General features: G+C 27.4%; 1 protein-coding gene across 1 annotated transcript; it reads right to left on the reverse strand.

The window, feature by feature from the left end:
• Window positions 1-207: 207 nt before the first annotated feature.
• On the reverse strand, window positions 208-22,522 carry LOC100213348 (histone H2A-beta, sperm). The gene is made up of 3 exons (XM_065812968.1): window positions 22,391-22,522; window positions 14,017-14,124; window positions 208-906 (listed from the first exon to the last, which is right to left on the reverse strand). Exons 1-3 carry the CDS (start codon window positions 22,410-22,412, stop codon window positions 602-604), a joined length of 435 nt encoding a protein of 144 aa, XP_065669040.1. The 5' UTR covers window positions 22,413-22,522; the 3' UTR covers window positions 208-601.
• Between the last annotated feature and the right edge of the window lie 550 nt (window positions 22,523-23,072).

The raw sequence follows: 23,072 nt of genomic DNA on the forward strand, positions 1-23,072 counted from the left end.
TACTGAAATATCATAGATAATTTTTGTAATATATAAATTCATTCAGACTATTTTTTTGTTTAAATTTTCAATATATATGACCTTAGCATTTTTAATGTTCTATGCCTTATACATCTATATATCTATATAAGCATATATAGGATATATATGTGGAAATATATATATGGAAATATATATATTTCCTATATATATGGAAAAATCTATATATAATCTAGAAAACATGTATATATCTGGAAAAATGACTTATCTTTATCCGTTTTAAATGATCTTTTTTGTGTAGAACCAATAAATAAACATTTAAAAATAAATTAACAAGAGAATATTACTACTCTCTAAAAGAAACGATAGAAATTTCTACCTTAAGGTGGGATATGTGATATACCCTTAGTAAGGTATAATTTTCTACTTTCTAAGGTCGAAAATTGTATTAAAAATAATGATTTGTCATAAAATATTCTACCCTAAAGATATAGTTTTCTACCTTAGAAGGCAGAAAACTATATCATACTAAGGGTATATCACATATTCTACCTTAAGGTAGAAATTTCTACCTTTTTTTTAGAGCGTATTAGCGTACTAAAAATCATTTTACAAATGATTTTTAGTACGTTTGGCTTTGACTACCTTCATTTACTGTACTTATATAAGAATGTTCTTTTCGAGGAGGCAAAAGAGCTGATTGAATGTTTGGTAAGACTCCACCTTCTGCAATTATGACATTTTTTAACAGGGTATTTATCTCGTCGTCATTTCGAACCGCAAGCAATATGTGGCGTGGCTTTATTCTTGATCTTTTGTTATCACGAGCAGCGTTTCCAGCTAACTCTAATATTTCAGCTGTTAGATATTCAAGTACGGCAGCCATGTAAACTGGTGCAGCACTTCCGACACGTTCAGCGTATCGACCTTAAAAATTAAAAAAAAAATGTTTAAAAAGTTCATAAGAATATGAGTAGTAATATATTTTAGATAGAAGTTTTAAAACCATTGATAAAATATTATAAATATTATATATATTTTAAAACCATTGATAAAATGTTATAAATATTATATATATTAACTATTGATAAAAACATCTAACAATATGTAAAGTTTCCTTCCACAACTTAATTGTACACCTGTAAAGAGTAATTTATATATAACAGTAGATAGAAACTTAATTGTACGCCTGTAAAGAGTATTTTATACATAACAGTAGATAGAAATGGAATTCACCTTATTTTTTCTTTCTAATTTTGATATAAATTATTATTAACTGTTTAATATTTCTTAGGGCGGGGGTGGTTATTTATCTTCTTCTTTCTTTTTATCTATCACTGGTCACGCATCAACAACATCAAGTTCAAACATCTCTGATTTATCAAGCAAAATAAAAGTGGAAGTAAAAAAAAACTTATACAAAATTTTTACAAAAACTTCTATGACCTTTATCTAGACATCCAATAATTTTTCTGGGTATAATGAATCTTTTAATGAAAAAGCGTAGTGTGTTATAGTTAGAGTTCTGGTTTTAGAACTGTTGGTCCACACACTGGTTCAGACACAAACATATTTTTCGAGAATTAAACTACCCGTAAAGTTTCATAAAATGTCATAGTAAGTAGAAAAAATCCGAGAAGACACTGTATGATTTTAGTGGTATCAATATTTTTAACAAGATGTTCAAGAAAAATAGAGGATGTTCAAGAAATAGAGGGGAAAAAAAAGCAAGTGAAAATATATAAAAAATATCTTAAGTAAAATCTGCCATAAATATTTCAAGAGACTTTTAGAGAACAACTTTATTGTTCAAAACTATAATTTGAAGTTAAGTTCGTCTTCAAGTAAGTATCGTGGGCCTTATGGCCTACAGAACCAAGCTTTCAAGTAGTTAAAAGCCGCTTCCAAAAACGAAAAGAAAAACTAAAAAGAAACAGCAAGAGTCAAAGCGACGTTGAAAAGGCGAGTTTATCGAAATAAAAAATGACAAAAATATTTGTAGCAGAAATGTACCATTGCCGACTCCTCAAAAGAAAGGCTCGAAAAAAGTTGCACGACAAAGGGCGGTATGAATAAATATTTAGTTTATAAAATTTATATCTACAAGTTTTTTTTATTTTTTGGTTTTTATATTTTTATATTCTAAGAAAATGTGTTCTAAAACCATCTGTCATTATGCTTTCTGCACATTCTTTCACTCTCATTCATTAAAAAATCTCACTCATTAAAATTTCACAGTCATGTCATTAAAAACCGCACTCAAACAAAAATGGAGGCAATAAAATTTTTTTCTGTTAATATATGGGGCCTTGGTGACGCAAATAAGCAAAAAATTGTTATTTAAAAACTAAAAAAAATGAATTATGATTTTTATCTTCTGCAAGAAACCCATTTAAATACGCAAGACGCAGAAAACTTTATTCGACAATGGAATAATCCAGGTTTTTCACGATTGGTACGTCACACACAGGTGGTACTTTAATCTTAACTAACCAAACTAATTATAACTTTAAAGTAATTGAACATTTTGAAGACCTTGATGGTCATTATAATTATATTATAGTGGAAAACGAATACCACATTATTCTAATAATAAACGTTTACGCAAAATCTGGTTCGAGCTACACTGATCAAATCAAAAGAAAAAAGTTATTCAAAAACATATCTAAAAATTAAAAATTAAAAACTCAAATAATCAGTTTACAATACTCAGGGGTGATTTTAACATGGTTTTAGACAATAAAGATCGCTACCCGCAAATCAACAGAAAATGCCAGCCAACATGTAATTTAAAAACTTTATTAAATAAACCTAATATTGAAGATACCTGGCGCATTTTTAACCCAAATTCCCGAGAATACACATACAAATCAAGAAACAATATATCTTTTTCTCGCCTTGATAGACTATATATAAGCAAACACATGCGCCAACTCAGACCATCAAAATGCTACATGCGCCGCCATTTTGATGAACAACATAAAAATTGAAAAAGAAGTCTGGGTTCTAAATAATAAAAACTTAAGCAAATATAATTACACATACAACGTTTCAAAAATTATTAAAACAGGATGCCAAAAATATGTCATTCTGAAAACAAAACATCTTACTGGGATCTTCTCAAACAAGAAATAAAAAACTTTTCACAAAAATTCAGTAAATCTGAAGCAAAAAAAAAAAAGAGTTGAGGAATATAGAATCAAAAAACAACTGAAAAATTCTTTTAAAAAGTCCCACTATAACCCCAGAATGAAATACCTCAGCGAAATTCTAAAGGTAAAACTTCAAAGCTTTGAAATAAATAAAATAAACGGCGCAGAAATTACAGCAAAAGTAAAATGGCGAATGGATGGTAAAAATTCCAGCAAATTCTTTTTCCAGCTTGAAAAAGCAAAAACATCTAAACAAATCATCACGCTAATAAAAGACAAAAACGGAAATGAAAACAAAAGCACCCAAGATATTACTAAAAGTTTTGAACAATTTTATAAAAAACTGTATAAAAACACTAATAATGACTTCACACTACAAAAGTTTTTATTCGATAACAAAGACATAAAAAAAATCACCAAGCAACAACAACGCTCATTAGACGAACCAATTATGCTTTGTGAGGCCGAAAAATGCGATAAAAACTATGAAAAATAATAAATCACCCGGAAATGATGGCTTAACCGCCGAATTCTACAAATCCAATTTTGACATTTTAGGTGAAAGTTTAGTTACAGTACTTGGAAAAAACAGATCAAATGAAATAATAAAAAAAAAACGAAATGTCTATTACACAAAAACAAGCCATTATAACTTGCCTTTTTATGAAAGGAGATAGAACCGACATTTCAAACTGGCGACCAATATCTCTCTTAAACACAGACTACAAAATTCTTACCAAAATAATATCAAACCGACTCACAAAAATTCTCCCAACCATCATTAACGAAAACCAAGCAACAAGTATCCCTCATATAACAATTTACCAAAACCTGGCATATACCAGAGACATAATATATATTGCAAATAAAAAAAATTTAGATGCCTCTATTATCGATCGACCAAATCAAAGCCTTTGACCGTGTCGACAGAAATTTTTTATATGACTATTTATCTAAATTTGGTTTTAGTGTTTGCCTTATTAATCTTATTAAAACTCTATACTTTGACATTAGTTCCAATCTTAAAATAAACGGCTTTCTATCTGATAAAATAAATACATACAGAGGAGTACGGCAAGGCTGCCCCCTTTCAATGACACTGTACATAATTCAAGCTGAAGTCTTTGCAGGGTATATTAGAAAAAATCCCGAAATAAAAGGAATTACCCTAGACAACAAAGAAACTAAACTACAACAATACACATTTTTATTTATCATCTGGCAACTCAATAAAAGCTCTAGGCAACGCCATAAATATTTATAAATTAGCAACAGATACTAAATTGAACACTGCCAAATGCCAAGGGTTGTGACTTGGAAAAAAATAGATCAATAATAAAAAAAAACTTCTTAAATTTTTCGTGGCAAGACACCACACTTTGGAGTTTAGGTATTATTTTCTCAAGTTGTAGTCGATATACCAACCACCAATGGGATGAGGGTATCGCTAAAATCAGCAAAAAAATAGAAAGCTGGAAAAAATTTCATTTATCGATAAAAGGAAAAGCTATTATTATTAACTAAATACTCTTAAGCAGCTTATGGCATCTTGCCTTTGCGCTTCTTATTCCAGGACACCAAAAAATTAAATAGAAACTAATAGAACAAAAATTCGAAAGTTTTCTTTAGAATAATTGCACCATAAAAACTCCAAAACAAATATCTAAATTCCCTGTTGATAAGGGAGGCTTAAATATCATAGACGTTAAGGAAAAACTTCAATCTATACAACTAAGTTGGATTTCAAAATATTTTAATGAAAGTGAAAAAGGAGCATGGAAAGATTCAGCTTTTTCCAGAAACGCCACCCAGGAAAACCTTATCTTTCACCACACACTCAACAGAATCGTTAAAAACTTTCCCTCACTATCACCAAACTATAAAAAATGGAGTTGTTTATACAGAAAAACAAATAACCACACAAATCTCACAATTGAAGAAATACTAAAGCAACCTATGTTCTATAACCCATACTTACGCCACAAAAATAAAACTCTCAAACCAAATTGAGAATCCATAACAACGACATAATAAAGCTAGGTGATATCGCAAAAGTATTTATCCCTGGATTTCTGGTAAATCAACTAATCGGTATAAAACAACTCCTCCTAACAAAAATTATAAACTCCTTACCGCCTCTATGGCAGCAGCTCATAAATACTCAAAATCAAATGTACGATCACAACAAGTCACTGACATCTATTCACCTAAAAAATAGACCTCCCCTTCGTATTATTGACCTCAATCCAACAACTTTATAATCATCTTAAAGAACTACAAAAACACAAATTTACCCGAAAAATATTTCAGATGGCAAGATCATTTCAAAAATAGCATGAAAAACACCACAGCAAAAGAATGATCGCAATTATTCTGCTCAATCCACAAAACAACACCAACAACAAAGCAGATAAAATAAGATATAAACTCATACACTTTGTTTTACTTTACAACTCAGTATTTAAAAAGAGAGGATACATAAAAAATGATCTCTGCCTCCAATGTAAGACTAAAAAAGAAGATCTACCCCACATGATGTATAAATGCGAGAAAATACATCCACTAATAAAATATTTGCTCTCATTCGAAAAATTTATCCACATTATCCACCTCTTAAAAATACTTTTAAATCTTTTCTTTTTGTTTTATCACCTTCTGTAAATAGTTTTTATATTGGTAAAATAATATTTAATGAGCTTTTATATAAATTATACTGTAACAGAATGAGGTCATTCCACGAAAAGTCCATGTTTACGAGAGTGAAGCTCTTAGTAGAATACCTAAAAACAAAATTAAAAAGATTTTGTTCCAAGAATTCGAAATTTCGAAGCTAACAAATAAAAAGAATTTTCTTCTTTCTGGAGCAACGAAAATAAAATTAATATAAAAATGAACAACAATCGTTTATTGAACTGAGATGCCCAGATTATTTTTCGAATTTTTTATTTTGTTTTTTCATCTATTTTTGTTTTTTGATTCTTTTTTTCTTCTTCTCTTTTTTTTGATGTAGCCTCTAGAGACTACAGTGGGTGGTCATTGAAATAGGGCCATCGCGTTTTTTGTTATATTGTCAGCATTAATTCACCTTTCAAACGTAAAATTCACAATTTTTTCATAACTATTTACGACATTATTACAAATTATTGTGTAGGCAACACTATTTTGTTGCTAGCAACACTGTATTTTGCATATTTTGACAAGTAAAACCGTGAAATTGTGTTCAGTTACCATTTGTAGAGTGCCGAAGCTTGTTGTGTGTGTTTTAAGGATCTTTCTTCAAACGTTAGTTTTAACCGACTATTTTTCAAAATTTTAATTTTTTAAGTGTTTTATTAAGTGAAAGACTTCTTTGAAAGTAGTTTTTCCAAAATTATACATTTCAACTTTTTGAATTTTCTTTTACATATTTTTGTAGTGTGTTTATTTGTCTTTTAAATTTTTTAAAGTTTCTGACAATGGGTAAAAAAAAAGATGTGAATGTTTGTAAAAAAAGTGAAATAATGCCACTTTTAAGCAACACTAACTATTTTCAACGAGAAATTTTAAGAAGAATTGGCGTTTCTAGGCAGACTGTGCAAAGAATAGCATCAAAAATAAAAAATGGCGAAAACCCTACATCCACACTCCGTAAAAACTGTAAAGGAAAACGCCTTACAACGCCAAGGTCTGAGAGAATTATCAGGAACATTTGCTTGGAGAATAGAAAGAAACCCAGAAAAATAATCACAACATTGATTAAAGATGCTGGAATTAATATTAGTGATCGCACAGTCAGGAGACGCTTAGATGAGTTAGGCTTTAAGTGTTACCGTTCTGCGAAAAAACCAAAAATAACGCCTGCCATGAAGGATAAAAGACTGAAATGAGCTATAAAACACTGCAATATGACAACAGATGATTGGAGAAAGGTATTTATTTCTTAAACATGTCATTTTCTGCTTTATTTCTCGATTTTCTTTAGATTAATGAAAAACTAACATTTTTTGAAACATTTGTTTTCAGGTGTGCTTTCTGATGAATCCACGTTTCAGTTGGACGACAAAGCCTCATTTGTGCGACAAAGGGTGGGTGAAAACTTTAATCCAGACTGCATTATCGAGACAGTAAAACATCCATTGTCAATTATGGTGTGGTCCGTTATATGTGTTAAAGGTACGGAAAGGCTTTACATAGTCCAAGGGACAATGAGGCAGGACCAATACAAAGAAGTTTTGGAGCAAAAGCTCATTCCTCAAGTCTCGGAATGGTTTCAAGATGGCGAATTTATATTTATGCAAAATTCTGCCCCATGCCATACGGCAAAATCCATTAAAAAGTTTCTTGGAGAGAAAAAAATTCCACTGCTGGATTGGCCAGGAAATTCCCCGGATCTTAATCCTATAGAAAACCTGTGGAAGCTATTAAAACGGAAGGTTTCTTCAAAAGAACTGGTGACAAATTAAAACCCAGCTTATTGAAAAACTAATTGAAGGTTGGGATCGAAACCCTCACATAAAAGAATTGGCACACAAATGCATTGACAGCATGCCACGGTAGAAGAGTAGAAGCTGTTATAGCAGCAAATGGTGGATTTACAAAATATTGATAACATTACAATTTTTATATATATAAAAAAAAATTCGTTTGTTTTTATATTTATATTTGATAATAAACAACTATTCTTTAAATTTTTAATTATTTTTTACCGTAAACCTTTATTTTTTTTTCCATTATGGATAAAATTTCACAAAAATGTGTAAAAAACTCAATGGCCCTATTTCAATGGCCACCCATTGTATGTCTATATTTTACCTAGTAGTGGAACAGTAGACCAAATTGTAAATATAACCACTGTATTCATTATTAAAACTCTGCACGGCAAATGCCTGAGGAGAATAAACTTCAATATAATTCATGTTGAGTGAAAATTTCTAGATGCAATTCTTGATCCCATTTTATAATCTTTGGGGTTCTGAAAGAAATAGATCGGCACCCACAAATAAATCGAAAAAGATGTCTCTCAATCGAAGCTTTTAAAATATTATTAAAAGAGCTTAACGTAGAAGACACGTGGAGGAAATTTAACTCTTGCACAAAACAATATACTTAGATCACTTATATATAAGCAAATACAAGTGACAATTAATAAACATAGAGTACGAGCCGATGACATTTTCCGACCACCATAATTCAATATGCGCCACCATCACTCTTAAAAACTTAGATATCGGAAAAGAACTATGGATCTTAAACAACAAAACCTTAAATAACCAAACTTATAACGATAAACTAACAAAAATTATAAGTTTAGCCAACCAAAAAATTAATCAGTCTGAAAACAAAACATCTGACTGGGATTCTCTTAAACAAGAAATTAAAATTCTTTTCAAAAAATTCAGCAAAACAGAGGCAAAAAAGAGCCGTCAAGAAGAATATAAACTTAAAAACAGCTAAAAAACTCTCTTAAAAAAGCGCCTTTTAATCCCAAGATGAAACATTTTATCGAAAACCTTAAAATAAAGCTACAAACCTTCGAGATAAACAAACTAAACGGCGCAAAAATAAGGGCTAAAATAAAATGGAGGACGAATAGCGAAAAATGTAGCTTTTTCTTTTTTCTACTAGAAAAAGCTAAACAAGTAATCATTAACATCAATGATAAGAACGGAAACGAAAAAAATAACACAGCTGATATCACTAAAACTTTTGAAATATTTTACAAAAACCTTTATAAAAACTGCAAAAACGATGTCACGCTGCAAAAATATTTATTCGAAAATACAGACATAAAACAAATTTCCGAACAACAAAAACATTCACTGGATAAACCGATTGATAAACCGAAGTTAAAATTGCAATAAAAACAATGAAAAACAACAAATCACACGGCAAAGATGGGCTATCCGCGGAATTTTATAAATCTAACATTAATATTTTAGGAGAAAGTCTAGTTAAAGTCCTAAAAGATATAATAAAGAAAAACGAAATGTCAGAAACCCAAAACAAGCCATAATAACTTGCCTCTATAAAAAAGGGGATAAAGCCGATATCTCAAACTGGCAACCCATATCACTTCTTAACACCGACTACGAAATACATACCAAAATAACCTCAAACCGACTAACAAATATACTACCATCAATCATCAAAGAAGGTCAAACCGCATGCATCCCCCACAGACCCATTTACGAAAACCTAGCATACACAAGAGACTTTAATTACATCGTCAACAAAAACAATTTAGATGCCTGCATCGTATCCATCGATCAAACAAAGGCTTTCGATTACGTTGACAGAAACTTCTTATATGACTGCCTATTTAATTTTGGTTTAACCGTGCAATTTATAAACCTTATCAAAACACTGTACTATGACATAAGTTCACATCTAAAAATAAACGGTTTTCTATCAAAAAAAAGAGACATACACAGGAGAGTACGACAAGGATGTCCTCTTTCAATGACACTGTACGTTCTCCAAGCTGAGGTTTTTGCAGGATACATCCGTAAAAAATCGAAATAAAGGGAATAACTCTTAACAACAAAGAGACAAAGCTCCAACAATACGCCGACGACACAAACTTTTACCTCTCCTCAGACAACTCTATAAAAGCTCTAGACATCGCCCTAAATGTATACTAACTAGCCACAGAAGCAAAACTAAATACTACCAAATACCAAGGCCTGTGGCTCAGAATGAACAGACCTCTGATAAAAGAAAATTTTCTTGATTTTTCCTGACACAGCAACACTCTCCAGAGCCTATGTATAACCTTCTCAAACACAAGTAACTACATAAACCGTCAATGGGATGAGAGTATCAACATCATTAGGAAAAAAATTGATAGCTGGAAGCATTTCAAGTTATCCATAAAAGGTAAAGCTATCATAATAAATCAAACCCTTTTAAGCAGTTTATGGCACATAGCCTTCACAATACCGATTCCTTCTGACAAAAAAATCAAATTAATTGAAAGTAAAATAGATAGTTTTCTATGGAATAACAGCACCGTAAAAACCCCTAAGCAAACATCAAAACTTCCGATAGACCAGGGAGGTTTAAATATCATCGACGTAAAAAAAATACTTGAATCTTTACAGCTGAGCTGGACCTCAAAGTTATATAACGAAAACAAAAACGGCGCCTGGAAAGACTCAGCTTCCTACATACTCAATCAATACCGAAACGCTAATCAAGTAAACCTTGTCCTTCTCACATCACACTCATACGAATCTTTAAAAACTCTACCTCCGTATTACCAACAAACAAAAAAAAATTGGAATAACTTTTACCTAAAACACAATAACAATAAAAATCTCGCCATCGAAGAAGTACTAATGCAACCAATATTTTTTAACCCATACATACACAATAAAAACCAAACTATGAAACCAACTCCAGAATCCATAAATAATAACATAATTAAGCTAGGGGACATATCCAAAGTATTTGCCCAGGGCTTTCTGGAAAGCCAAGTTATTGGTATAAAACAACGCCTTTCTGCTCATTCTGGAATTCTAAAGCAAAGTTAAAAGAATTTTGTCAGAAAAATTCTAAATTTCTAGAATTAACAATAAAAAGATTTCTTAAAATTTTGTAATTCAAGTAGTAAATAAGATTAGTAACATACTCTCAGTTTTTTACTTTTTCTTTATTACTAATATTTAATGATTATTTGCAAAAGCAGATGTCTTCATTATATATATATATATATATATATATATATATATATATATATATATATATATATATATATATATATATATATATATATATATATATATATATATATATATATATATATATATAAATATATATATATATATAAATATATATATATATATAAATATATATATATATATATATAAATATATATACATATATATATACATATATATATATAAATATATATATTTATATGTATATAAATATATATATATATATATATATAAGTATATATATATATAAATATATATATATATATATATATAAATATAAATATATATATATACATATATATATAAATATATATATATAAGTGTATATATATATAAATATATATATATAAATATATATATATATATATAAATATATATATATAAATATATATATATATATATATATAAATATATATATATATATATATAAATATATGTATATATAAATATATATATATAAATATAAATATAAATATGAATATATATATATATATTAGGCTGGGGTGAAAATTAAAGTTTGGTCTATTAAAGAATATTTTGTTACGTCCAACTATAAATGAACAAAAATATTAAAAATATTAATATAAGATATGGGAAACTGCCCCATTTTGACCCTTAAACATCAGACAGGTCCCTAATATTATAGAAAAATTTTTTTTCAAAAGTATGTCATGTTGGGTCTCAAATGAAGCAAAATTTTATAAAAATTTCAATAATAATAACCATGTTTTATAAAAACATCTCTAATAAAAATCGACTCAAAAACACCGTAAAAATTGATTTTTTTAATAATGTTAAAAAATGACAATTTTTACGCTTTAAAATGCAAACTAATTATCTAAATACAAAATAATTATAATTTTTAAAATTTTCAGTAAATTTCGCTTCATTTGAGACTCAACATGACATACTTTTGAAGAAATTTTTTTTCTATAATAACGGGTGATGCGGAAGTTATCGGACAAAATAAAAACGTCAATAACTTATTTATAAATAAACTAAATAAATAAACTACTATTATATTTTTTCTAAATAAAGCATTTATCTTTTAATAAAAATATATTATTTTTTATATGAAAAAAAACCACCATCTGCAATTGATCTCAATTTTGCTCTGACGCCTTTCATATGCGACTGTAAAAAGTTTAAATCAATTTCTTGTAGTTTTAGTTTAATGCGATCAATCAAAACTTGCTCTGTTGAAGCTTGCCAATCTCCCTCGTAAACCTTCTGTGTCAAATGTCCCCAAAAGTTTTCAATTGGTTGTGCTTGAGGCACATTTGGGGGATTGGATTATCAACGTAATAGACGTATTGGTCCATCCAATTTAGAGAGTCTTTAGAATAATGAGAACTTGCTAAATCTGGCCAAAATAAATAGTTAAAGTCTCCATGATACTTGTGAATAAATGGAAGAAGTTGTTTTTCTAAACATTAATTAATATAGATTAATGAATTGATCGCTACAGCCTTGGAAGTGCGAAACAATAGCTCGAACATACCACGGTCAGATATGGCTATCCACATTAACAATTTTTTTGGAAATTTCTCTTTTCCTATAAAACGAACACTTTCTGGGCATGTCATTTTGTTGTTTGTGTAGTATCCAGAATTTCCAGGCATGTTGTCCCCTGCAAAACCAAAGTATTTTTCGTCATCGATGACTATAAGCGATTTTGTGTTATAGAGTTGGTTAACTAGTTTCCTGCTTCTTTTCTTTGCCTTTATTTGTTGTTCTATAGTGTATTTTGGAGTCTTTTCACGTTTTCTATATTTAATATTCATTTTTTTTTACTGACGACCAATTGTCGATTGATTTACACCGAATTTAATACCTATTTTTCTCTGACTGACCCCTTTTCGATTGTTGACAAGTCTCGTTACTTCGGCTTTCTTTTCTATAGTCCAGGATGTCGGACGACCAGGGTGCTTTCTATCAGAAAACGATTGAACAGTTTCAAGTCTTTTTAGGTTATCATATATTGTACTTCGGGCAAATCCTTCTTTTTCAAAATGATTTACGATTTTTTTTAATTTTTATATTAGGTTTATTTACAAAAAACATTTTTAATTGCTTTCGAAAAGATTCTGGTTCAGCTGCATTTAACCTCATTTTAAATAATTGTGTTTCAAATAATAAAGTTTATATTTTATAGAACGTTTATGCCTACGATTAAAACCACAAAAACTAATTATTATGCTCAAATAATGAAATTAAGATTTGTCCGATAACTTCCGCATCACCCGTTATTAGGGACCTGTCTGATATTTAAGGGTCAAAATGGGGCAGTTCCAGTAAAGTATTTTTGTTTTTTACAAATGATTCTGGTTTAATACATGGATTGGCAAATAAGTATGGTTTGTTGTGATGAAATTCACACTTTTGTTTATTTTCACCCCAGCCTAATATATATATATATATTTTCACCCCAGCCTAATATATATATATATATATATATATATATATATATATATATATATATATATATATATATATATATATATATATATATATATATATATATATATATATATATACATATATATATATATATATATATATATATATATATATATATATATATATATATATATATATATATATATATATATATATATATATATATATATATATATATATATATATATATATATATATATATATAAATTGTATATATAGTAAAGGGCGAAGTATGCTCAATTAAAAAAATAATCACGAAGCAACAGTCATCTTCTTACCCGCAACAACCAGTACTGTTAAGAGATCATTGAGTACAAAATCCGCCAGAAAAAGTGGTAAACGATTTTGACAGAAACCAACTACAACTCTAACTTTTGTTTAAGTATGCAACTATTTTTGTAAAAATATTAATTGCAAAAACGTTCTGCTAAGAAAATTTTTATTGAAGAATTGATTTCAAATATTTCAACTTTTTAAATATTAAACAACTGTTAAAGATACCATTTGTTTTTTTACTCTTTAAGCTTTTGTTTAAAAAATTTATTCAGGGATCATTTTTTACCCCCTCCTAAAATATATGTAAAGGTGCCTATGAAAGTAAGCCAGGTTCTAATGCTTTACATTGCCTACAAGACCAAGAAAATGGAGGTACCTTTTATTTTATATCAACAAAAAAATGATTTTTATATATCTTTTTTTGTATTCTTTAATTCTATTGTTATTTATACCTTTTTTTAAATAGCGATGTATTCGCCCAACTGGAAACTGAAGTCCGGCTAACTGCGAGCGACTACGTTGTGAAGTTGATGTGTGGGTAGATACAATTGCAGATTTTCCTTAAAAAATACCACTTTTAAATATTAAAATTTTTTTTTTTTAATAATCCTATTGACACAAAATTAATGGGGAACCATATTATTAATAAGATTACGATCAATTCTTATTTATTTCCAACCTTAACTTTAATTTTTATAAGCCCCGTCATATGTCGACGTCATTATTGTCGAAAATTAATATCCCCACATAAAAATATTTAAAAAAAAAGAAAAAAAAAAAGTGGAACTATTGGATTTATGATTCATTACTACTTTCACGGTAATAGAAGCAAGTAACAATATTAAAAAAGTATTTTGTCAGCTATATAAAAACCATTTCGAAATCTAGAAAAAAAATTAATTTTTCAAAACGAGTGCAATTATATGACCCAAAAAATGACTGTGTAATCAATGAGACAAATACATCTGTTGAACCTTAATGAATACCAATAAAAAATTTCATGACATTATACAAAAAAAAAAACATAAAGAGTGAAAAAAAGTGGCACAATTTATAAAGCAAAAAATGAAAAAAGATTTTGAATAAAGTTGTCAAGAAAAGGTTTATAGTTTATTACTGATGTTTATTGTTTATTTTTTTTTTTTCCGTTTAATAATATATACAGTTTCGAAGCATATAAATAAAAATAAATGGCGGGACAAGAAGAAGATTTATTTAGCCTTATCAGCGAGCCCCATTCTCACGTTTTACAAAAACAGTAATATATTTAAATATCTATAGTTTATTTTATTTTTATTTCGACATTAAAAAAAAGAATACAATGCCGTTTTAAATAAATAAAATTTACATGACTGGGGCTAAAAGAAGACAATATTTGCCTTATCACTTCGCCCCGACGTCCTTTCATCAGCAAGCGTGTACAATCATTAAAATGTAAACATAAAATTACTTTGTACCATATAAAAAATAAATACAAATTTTACAAGTATGTTAAGATCATCTATAATCAAAAGAAAATCGTAAAAAAAAAGATAAATAATAATAATAATAAAAACACCTAAAAATTAAAAATAAGTTAATAGGAGAATTTAAAGAAAATTTAAATTAAAGACCAGTTAATAAGATAGTTGTTAAAAAAGAAAAAAAAAATTCCATAATTTAGGACCTCTGATGGCAATAGAAAATTTAGTAACCAAATAGTGCATTTTAGGTCGCTCATAATTGTAATTTGAAAATCTTGTAGGGTACCCGTGGTTAATTTTATTGAAAAGTGTATTAAATATCATAGGAGTTACTTTATTATGAAATTTGTACATAAATAAAAGAATTTGATAAAGGTTCAACTGAAAAACATTATGTGGTGATTTTTAAATAGCTCTTTAGAATGTGTAATACGACCTGCACCTGAAATAATTCTGACAGCATGTTTTTGTTATTTAACTTTACTTACATTAGAGCTGCACCATGCAATATTTGCATAGTTTATATAACAATGTATGACGGAGATATATAAGATTTTTTAACAGTTTTTGTTTAATAACTGCTTAGCTTTGTATAGAATGCCAATATTTTTTAAAATTTTATCTTTTAACGTCCTTATGTGTTTTCTCCATGTCAGGTTTTCGTCAAGTATCACTCCTAAAAACTTTAATGATTACTCTCTAATTATTTTAGAGTTGCCAATATAAAGATCAGGAAGTTTTAATGGAATATTTTCTTTATTGTAAATTCTATGAAAAAAAGTATACTTAGTTGAATTTAAATTTAAGGGCAATTTGTTTGCCTTAAACCATTCCGCTAGATTTAAAAATTCCTTGTTTACTATTTTAAATAAAAGATTGACATTTCATTTGAATAAAATAAATTCGTGTCATCTGCAAATAAAACGGAATTTAAAATGTTTGAAAAAGTTATGGAAGTCGTTTACATAAGTTACAAAAGTTATGGAAGTCGTTCACATAAATAAGGAATAACAGTGGACCCAGAATTGAGCCTTGGGGAACACCCCAAGTTATAGTCAAGTAATCAATTTTTCCTTCTTCGTGTGCTATGTATTGTTTTCTATTGCTTAGATAACTTTTAAGCCATTCTAGATATGTGCTTTTAATTCCATAACTTTCAAGTTTTTTTTATAAGAATGCTATGGTCTACAGTATCAAAGGCTTTGCTAAGATCTATAAAAACTCCGCGGGTAAACTTACTTTCGTCAAATACTTTAAATATATCGTGAACAATATTAATAATGGCATGGTCAGTTGAATACCCTGGCTGAAATCCAAGCAGTTTATTGTATATAATATTATTTATATTTAGAAAAGTTAAAATTCGGTTATACATAATTCGCTTTAAGATTTTCTAAGATATTAAGATTAAGATTAGTTAACAAACTATTTATTAAAAAAAATATAAAAATAGATAACAATACGTTGTCATTTAAAGAAAAATTTAAAGAATGAAAATTTAAGGAAAGAGTAAGATCAAGTGAATAAGAAAAAATAAATAAGATATTACTATTTGCTTAAAACTTAAAAATTTAAATTAAGATTTAAAAATAAAAAAGTAAATAAATTAATATACACAATAGAAATAACATAAATAAATTAGTATACTTCATAGAAATAATGTGAATAAATTAGATATAATGTAAATAAATTCTCTTGTCTTCAACGGATAAAAATTATATATGAGAACAACATTTATTAATGGAATCTAACATTTTAAACACTAATTTTTTCAATGACATCATAAAACAGTTATGCTAAAATGCAAAGATTTTTATGTTCTAAATACGTATAATTTAATGTATACGTTTTTTAAATACGTATGCAGTGAATTGACAATTGTTGTTTAGTATTTCCTTTGTATCCTAAAAAATTACAAACTCAAACAAAACTGAAAAAGGTAATAATAAAAAAATACATAAAAAATAATTAGGGCGGCAGAATAACTATAGCCTAGAGAAGACTATCATAAATCCGCTACTGTTTAGAAGCCCAAGAAGAATTTTTGATTCATTGTCAGTTCGAAAGTTATTTGAGTAAATTTAATTTTGATGCAAAAATCAATATATAAATATTAATTTATCATTTGAATTTTGAATTAGCAAATCTAGAAAATATTTATGTAGTGGATTTGCATTGCACCCTATATAGACATTTTGAGCGGTCCACTGTAACTTGATTCATCGGTTACCCAGTGGATTATTAGTGGTAGCCTATAAAAGTGGCTAGCCGATGACTAACCAATATATCACATGTGAAAATTAATATGCTGGCAACTTGTAGCGGATGCCACTAATGGTCTAATAAGTAACTGATTAGCAAAATTCCAATGAATCGCTCAAAATGCCTATATAGGTCCGATCCAAATCCACTACATAAATGTTTGCTGGGTTAGCTAATTCAAAATTCAAATTTAAAAAAATAAAAATAATATTTTTATACTAAAGTTTGCAGCAAAATTTGTGCAAACAAGTTTTTATATAATAGACTAAATTTTTTATATAATAGACTAGCATCATTTATCAGGCCCGTAGGAACAAAAATTATATTAGAAGGGCAGTTCTGGATTAAGAGGCCCAGAAATAGTTTTAAGGATCTTTTTTTATTTAGTCATTTTTTCTGTTAATTTTTTAAAATATTTTTTATTTGAAAAATTATTGGGAGGGGAAATGCCCCTGTTGCCCCCCCCCCGGTCGCTACGGGCCTGATTTATAGACTACTTATAGATTGCATTTAATTTATAAATTTTATTTATAGATTATAGATTTACCATGTTATTTATTGAAATAGTTTTTTCTTCAACACAAAATAAATCTCTATCCGTTAAGATCAACTGACTGAATTGAAACTCGATATAAGAATATACATAAAGTAAAAATAAAAAATTAACCACAACATTATATCTGCAACATTAAACCCGCAAAACTTAACAAGATTTTAATTACTCGGTGCAGTTAAGGCAATTTATAAATTATTCGAGTTCTATTATTTAGAATGAGCATGGAATTAGTAAAAATGGTGTTCTAAAGAACACCATTTTTGATCAATTTATGATTTAGATCAATTCTGCTCAACAGCGTTAACTTAATTTTAGTTAAAAATTGTAAAAAAAGTGCTTTAATCTACTATAGATTCTAGCTCTAATCTGTTCTAATACATATAAATTAAATATGATTATCAAAATACAACATTTCTATCAATTTTTACAAAAGACATATATATATATATATATATATATATATATATATATATATATATATATATATATATATATATATATATATATATATATATATTATAAATATATAAATATATATTATAATAGAATTCCAACCATGAAAGAGCTTATAATTAAGAAAAGTTAACGATCATATTATTTAACTATGATGTTCATTTCACTTAAACAACGTATTTACTTAAAATCTTATTCAAATTTGGACAAACAATTGGGATTTTAAGAAGATTAAAAAAAAAAAGATTCTTTGGTCTTTGGTAATGAAATTAAAAATTAAAAAAAAAAAAAAAAAAATTTATCGCCAAAAAAAAAATTTACCGCCAAAATTTATCATTTTAATTTTTTTCGTCTTTTAATAATTCACAGACCTGAAGATTTAACGAAATATGTCGTAGCCAGCAAAATATCAAACAGATGCTATAATATTTTAAAATTATCTTAACAACACCAGTATGCAAAAATAAGTTGGCTGAATGATATACAGACAAAATAGATTTTAGCATGCAAAGCCTTTAATCAGGTATATGAAAATAATGAATGTATTACAAGATAAATACATTTTAACACATCTTTCACCAAAACTTTTATCATTGTATGTGTACAGATTTTTTTTTAATTTCATAAATTCACTTCCCTAATGCTCCAGTGTTCACTGCTGTCAAGGGACAACTCATTTTTTAAAAATATTCTCTCTCAATCCTTAACTCAGAAACACTAACATTTTTAAACAAGGGCGCTGTGCGGAGAAACAGATTGAGCACAGTAATTTCAGAGGGCGCAGAGGTGATTTGAACCTCAACCTTTTGATTTTGAGTCAAATGTTTAACTACTACTCTACTACCACATTAAATCTATAGCGCATCAGGGGCTCCTTTAACTCTAAATGATATTAACTAATTGCAATAAGTTAAAAACATGTTCAGAATATTTTTGACTAAGAAAAATCACAATAAATATTATTATGACAACTGACTTATTCAAAGTTGTTAAGACAATATAAATGTCGCAAACTAGTTTTTATGTTAACATGTCTTAATATCAACATGTCTCTTCAAAAACTAGTTTGCACAAGTTTACAACATAAAGTCTACAAGTTTGCAACATCTTGCTGCAACCTTGTAAAATATTGTCAATCGGAATGACTATAAACACTGTTTAAACATCTATGAGTCGTAGAAGAAAACTGTTAGTCGAATCAATATCTTTTATTTTTAACAGAAATTATACTAGTTTCCAGCTTCCTGGAAACATTATACTATCCTGCTTCTTGGAAAATTTGTAGACATAATCAACACTATGCAGTAAATATCTTAATTTTCTTATTTTATATGATCATAATTGTATTTTTAAAACGGGGTGACAATAATGATTAGCCAATTTGGGGTGACATTGAACACTTCATAATGTTTCTATTTTTCAGATAATAAATTTGTTTTGCCTAAGCTTTGTGCCTAAACTTAGATTGTTCTTAGAAATATCACCACCAGGTTCTTAATTTTTTTCCTGGAAGACGTTTTATCACCTCAATTTTGCAACTGAATCAAAGTAACACAACATGTAGCTATATTGTGCGTGTTTCTTCACTTTTTAGTAATCTTGGTACTGATGTTCATTTTCACCCCGCTGTTCATAGTCACCACTGTTGATGGTACATGTTATAAACTTGTAGCTGATTTGAAATTTTTAAAACCTGTAGAATAGACAGATGAACATGAGTGTCATTTTCACCAACAGAACTTGTCCTTGTGAAATGCATTCAAGTTTCCAACATGTTCTCTCATTGAATGAGCAAACATATTGCAAACTTGCATGCACATAGCCCACAGTCTAATAAACTATTGCATAATTTTTTTTGCCTGACAATATTCCACTTCCAGACTGTGATCAAAGTTTAACTGTTTTGATATATAGTGTACTGTTTGTAGCTTTGTACTGAATTTTGCAGTTTATGACATAAACTTTACAAAATAAAGATCAAATACAAAATATAAAATGACAGACATAAAACGCTTGTTCGGAAATATAGACATTTGAAAGGAGAGGTAGAATATAGAGATTTGAAAGGAGAGGAAAAGTATCAAATAACCTCTTTTATATCTCTACTACTTAAAATTTAGTTAATTGAATGATTTTTATTTCCTTTATAAATATTTAAATAATTTTTCCCTAATATTTTAATACATGTTTAAATAATATTTTTAATTATTTAACTTGCTATATGGTTTAAGAAATAATAAATTACCAGCTGGCTACTTAAAATTATTGATCGGTGTTGGATTTTTCTGTATGGAGTTCAAACTAAAAGTTATATTCTAAATACCATTTTATTTATAAATACAGTGTTTACAAGAGTATTTACAGTTTAAAAGTTGCAATTTGCTGATAATAAAGCATTTATAAGAGTTAAGATCAGACTTATCAATTGTAATAAAGGATATTTTTTTAAAAAAAACCCCAAAAAATGTAAATATATACCTTAGTAGCAAGAAAGATTAGCGCAATATTTATCTCAATATTGGCTAGATATTGTTAACTAAAATATATATATATTTACATATATATATACATTTATACATATGTATATATATCTAATATACATACATATGTATGTTAGATAGGTATACATAAACTTATATATATATATATATATATATATATATATATATATATATATATATATATATATATATATATATATATATATATATATATATATATATATATATATATATATATATATATTATACATATATATATGCATATATTATATTTATATATATATAATATATATATATATTTATAATATATATATATATATATATATATATATATATATATATTATATATATATATATATATATATATATATATATTATATATATATATATATATTATATATATATATATATATATATATATATATATATATTATATACATATATAAATATATATAATATATGCATATATATATATATTAGGGTGGAGCGATTTTCATAGCAAAAAAATAAAGAGTTTAAAAACCAATATTACTGAGACACGAATCAATGTCTATTAATTATAAGATAAAAGTAAAAAAATATTTTTTGATTTTGATGAGATCTTGAGGGTCCTCTTTGGAATTTAAATTCTTGACAGGTCCTAATATTTTTGAATTTTTTTTTTCTAAACCATATCAACCTTGGACTCAAAAAAAGCAGAAAAAAATGCTTGTTTCATAAATAATAATTTTATTAAAAAAATTTTTTAGTGAAAAAAATACTTGAAAAAATATACCTTAAAACCCCCGTTTTGTTGAGGACGGGGGTTTTTAATGAAAAAAACAACTCTACTTTTTTAATTTTAATTTTTTTAATAAAAACAAATATTATTTTCAAAATCAGCATATTATTTTGCTTCTTTTAAGTATCAAGTTGATATAGTTTAGAAAAAAAAAATTTAAACAATATTAGGACCCATCAAAAATTTAGAGCCTCAAGAACTCATCTAAACTAAAAAAAAAAAGAGTAAGGTTCTTTTTTCACCAAAAGATATTGATTTGCTGCTCAGACAAATCAAATTTCAAAAATTTTCAAAATCGCTCCATCCTAATATATATGTATAATATATATATATATATAGATAGATAGATAGATAGATATGGGAAATGCATGAACAGTGGTATAGTAGTTTTTGTTACCTTTTTTTTTTAAAACTAAATTTTTTTTAACACTACAATGAAATACCTGTAAAAACAGTAATCCTACATTATTTATATTAAACATTATATTATATTAAACAAAAGACGTGATTAAAACGTCTTAAAAACTCTTTAAAACGGTTTAATACGTTTTTCCGTCTAAAACACGTCTTGTGTTTGCTGGGTATTGGTGGATAGTATTTGTTTTGTTAGTTTGCTGGGTACTGCTGGATAGTATTTGTTTCGCTTTGAAAAGAACTTTTTAAAAATAGGGCATCTTAATTCACGTTTTATGCAACCATATTATAGCTACATTTACATTGACATTTTTTGTTTTTTCGGCATTTCTATTTCATAACATAGCATAGAAAACCTTACAAATTAAATATTAGCTCAAAAAACAGCTTACATACCTTTTAATTTATCTTTATTCATGTTTGTGTTGAAATCATTTTTTTTCAAACGTATATATAATAAAACAAGATCAATAAGAAAAAACTTTTCTCCTGAGACAGGGAGATGAATGTGCAATTAAATACTTTTTATACGTTGATTTAACAGCAATAAAAAATTATGATTGAATAAACAAATTATATAGACAAACATATTATAAATGTATTAAATAGGTCTGTTTTATGCATTTGTATGTACATGCAATTGATCATATTTATGTATTTAGTTGACTTAATAGTTGAAAAATAATTCAAACTATTTTCAATACATTTTTAAGAGTTGAATATGCTTTTCTTTTACTTTTCATTCTTTCACGGTTTGAGAATTTTTTAATACTTTTATCGACATAGAGGTTAGGTTGCTTTTATACAACTATTAAGTGTCAATTTAAAGTTGTTTGTGACATTAAACAGGGATGAGTCAGTGTTTAGAGTGCTGACTAATTAACAAATGATCAGAGACTCGATATCATCTGCATTAAGCATCTTAATTCTGGTTTCGAAAATTTTTTGGAATAAACCTAAACTCTTTAGGGGAGGTTTAATTAAGTGATATATACATGGTAATTTTTTTACGCCACTTGTGTTCTTTACGACTGGAGCTTTTAATCGTAAAGAATTTTGTGTGTTGAAGTTGTGTTAT

This window comes from Hydra vulgaris, chromosome 12 (genome assembly GCF_038396675.1).
Source record: "Hydra vulgaris chromosome 12, alternate assembly HydraT2T_AEP".
Taxonomy (NCBI): Eukaryota; Metazoa; Cnidaria; class Hydrozoa; order Anthoathecata; family Hydridae; genus Hydra; species Hydra vulgaris.

What these genes read in the sequence shown, in the direction of transcription:
- LOC100213348 (XM_065812968.1), bottom strand. Translation starts at nt 22,412, where the DNA reads ATGAATAAAGATAAATTAAAAG. An exon ending in GAATAAAGATAAATTAAAAG is followed by an intron (nt 14,125 to 22,390) that starts GTATGTAAGCTG and finishes GTATTTTTTAAG; the next exon opens with GAAAATCTGCAATTGTATCT. An exon ending in ACATCGCTATTTAAAAAAAG is followed by an intron (nt 907 to 14,016) that starts GTATAAATAACA and finishes TTAATTTTTAAG; the next exon opens with GTCGATACGCTGAACGTGTC.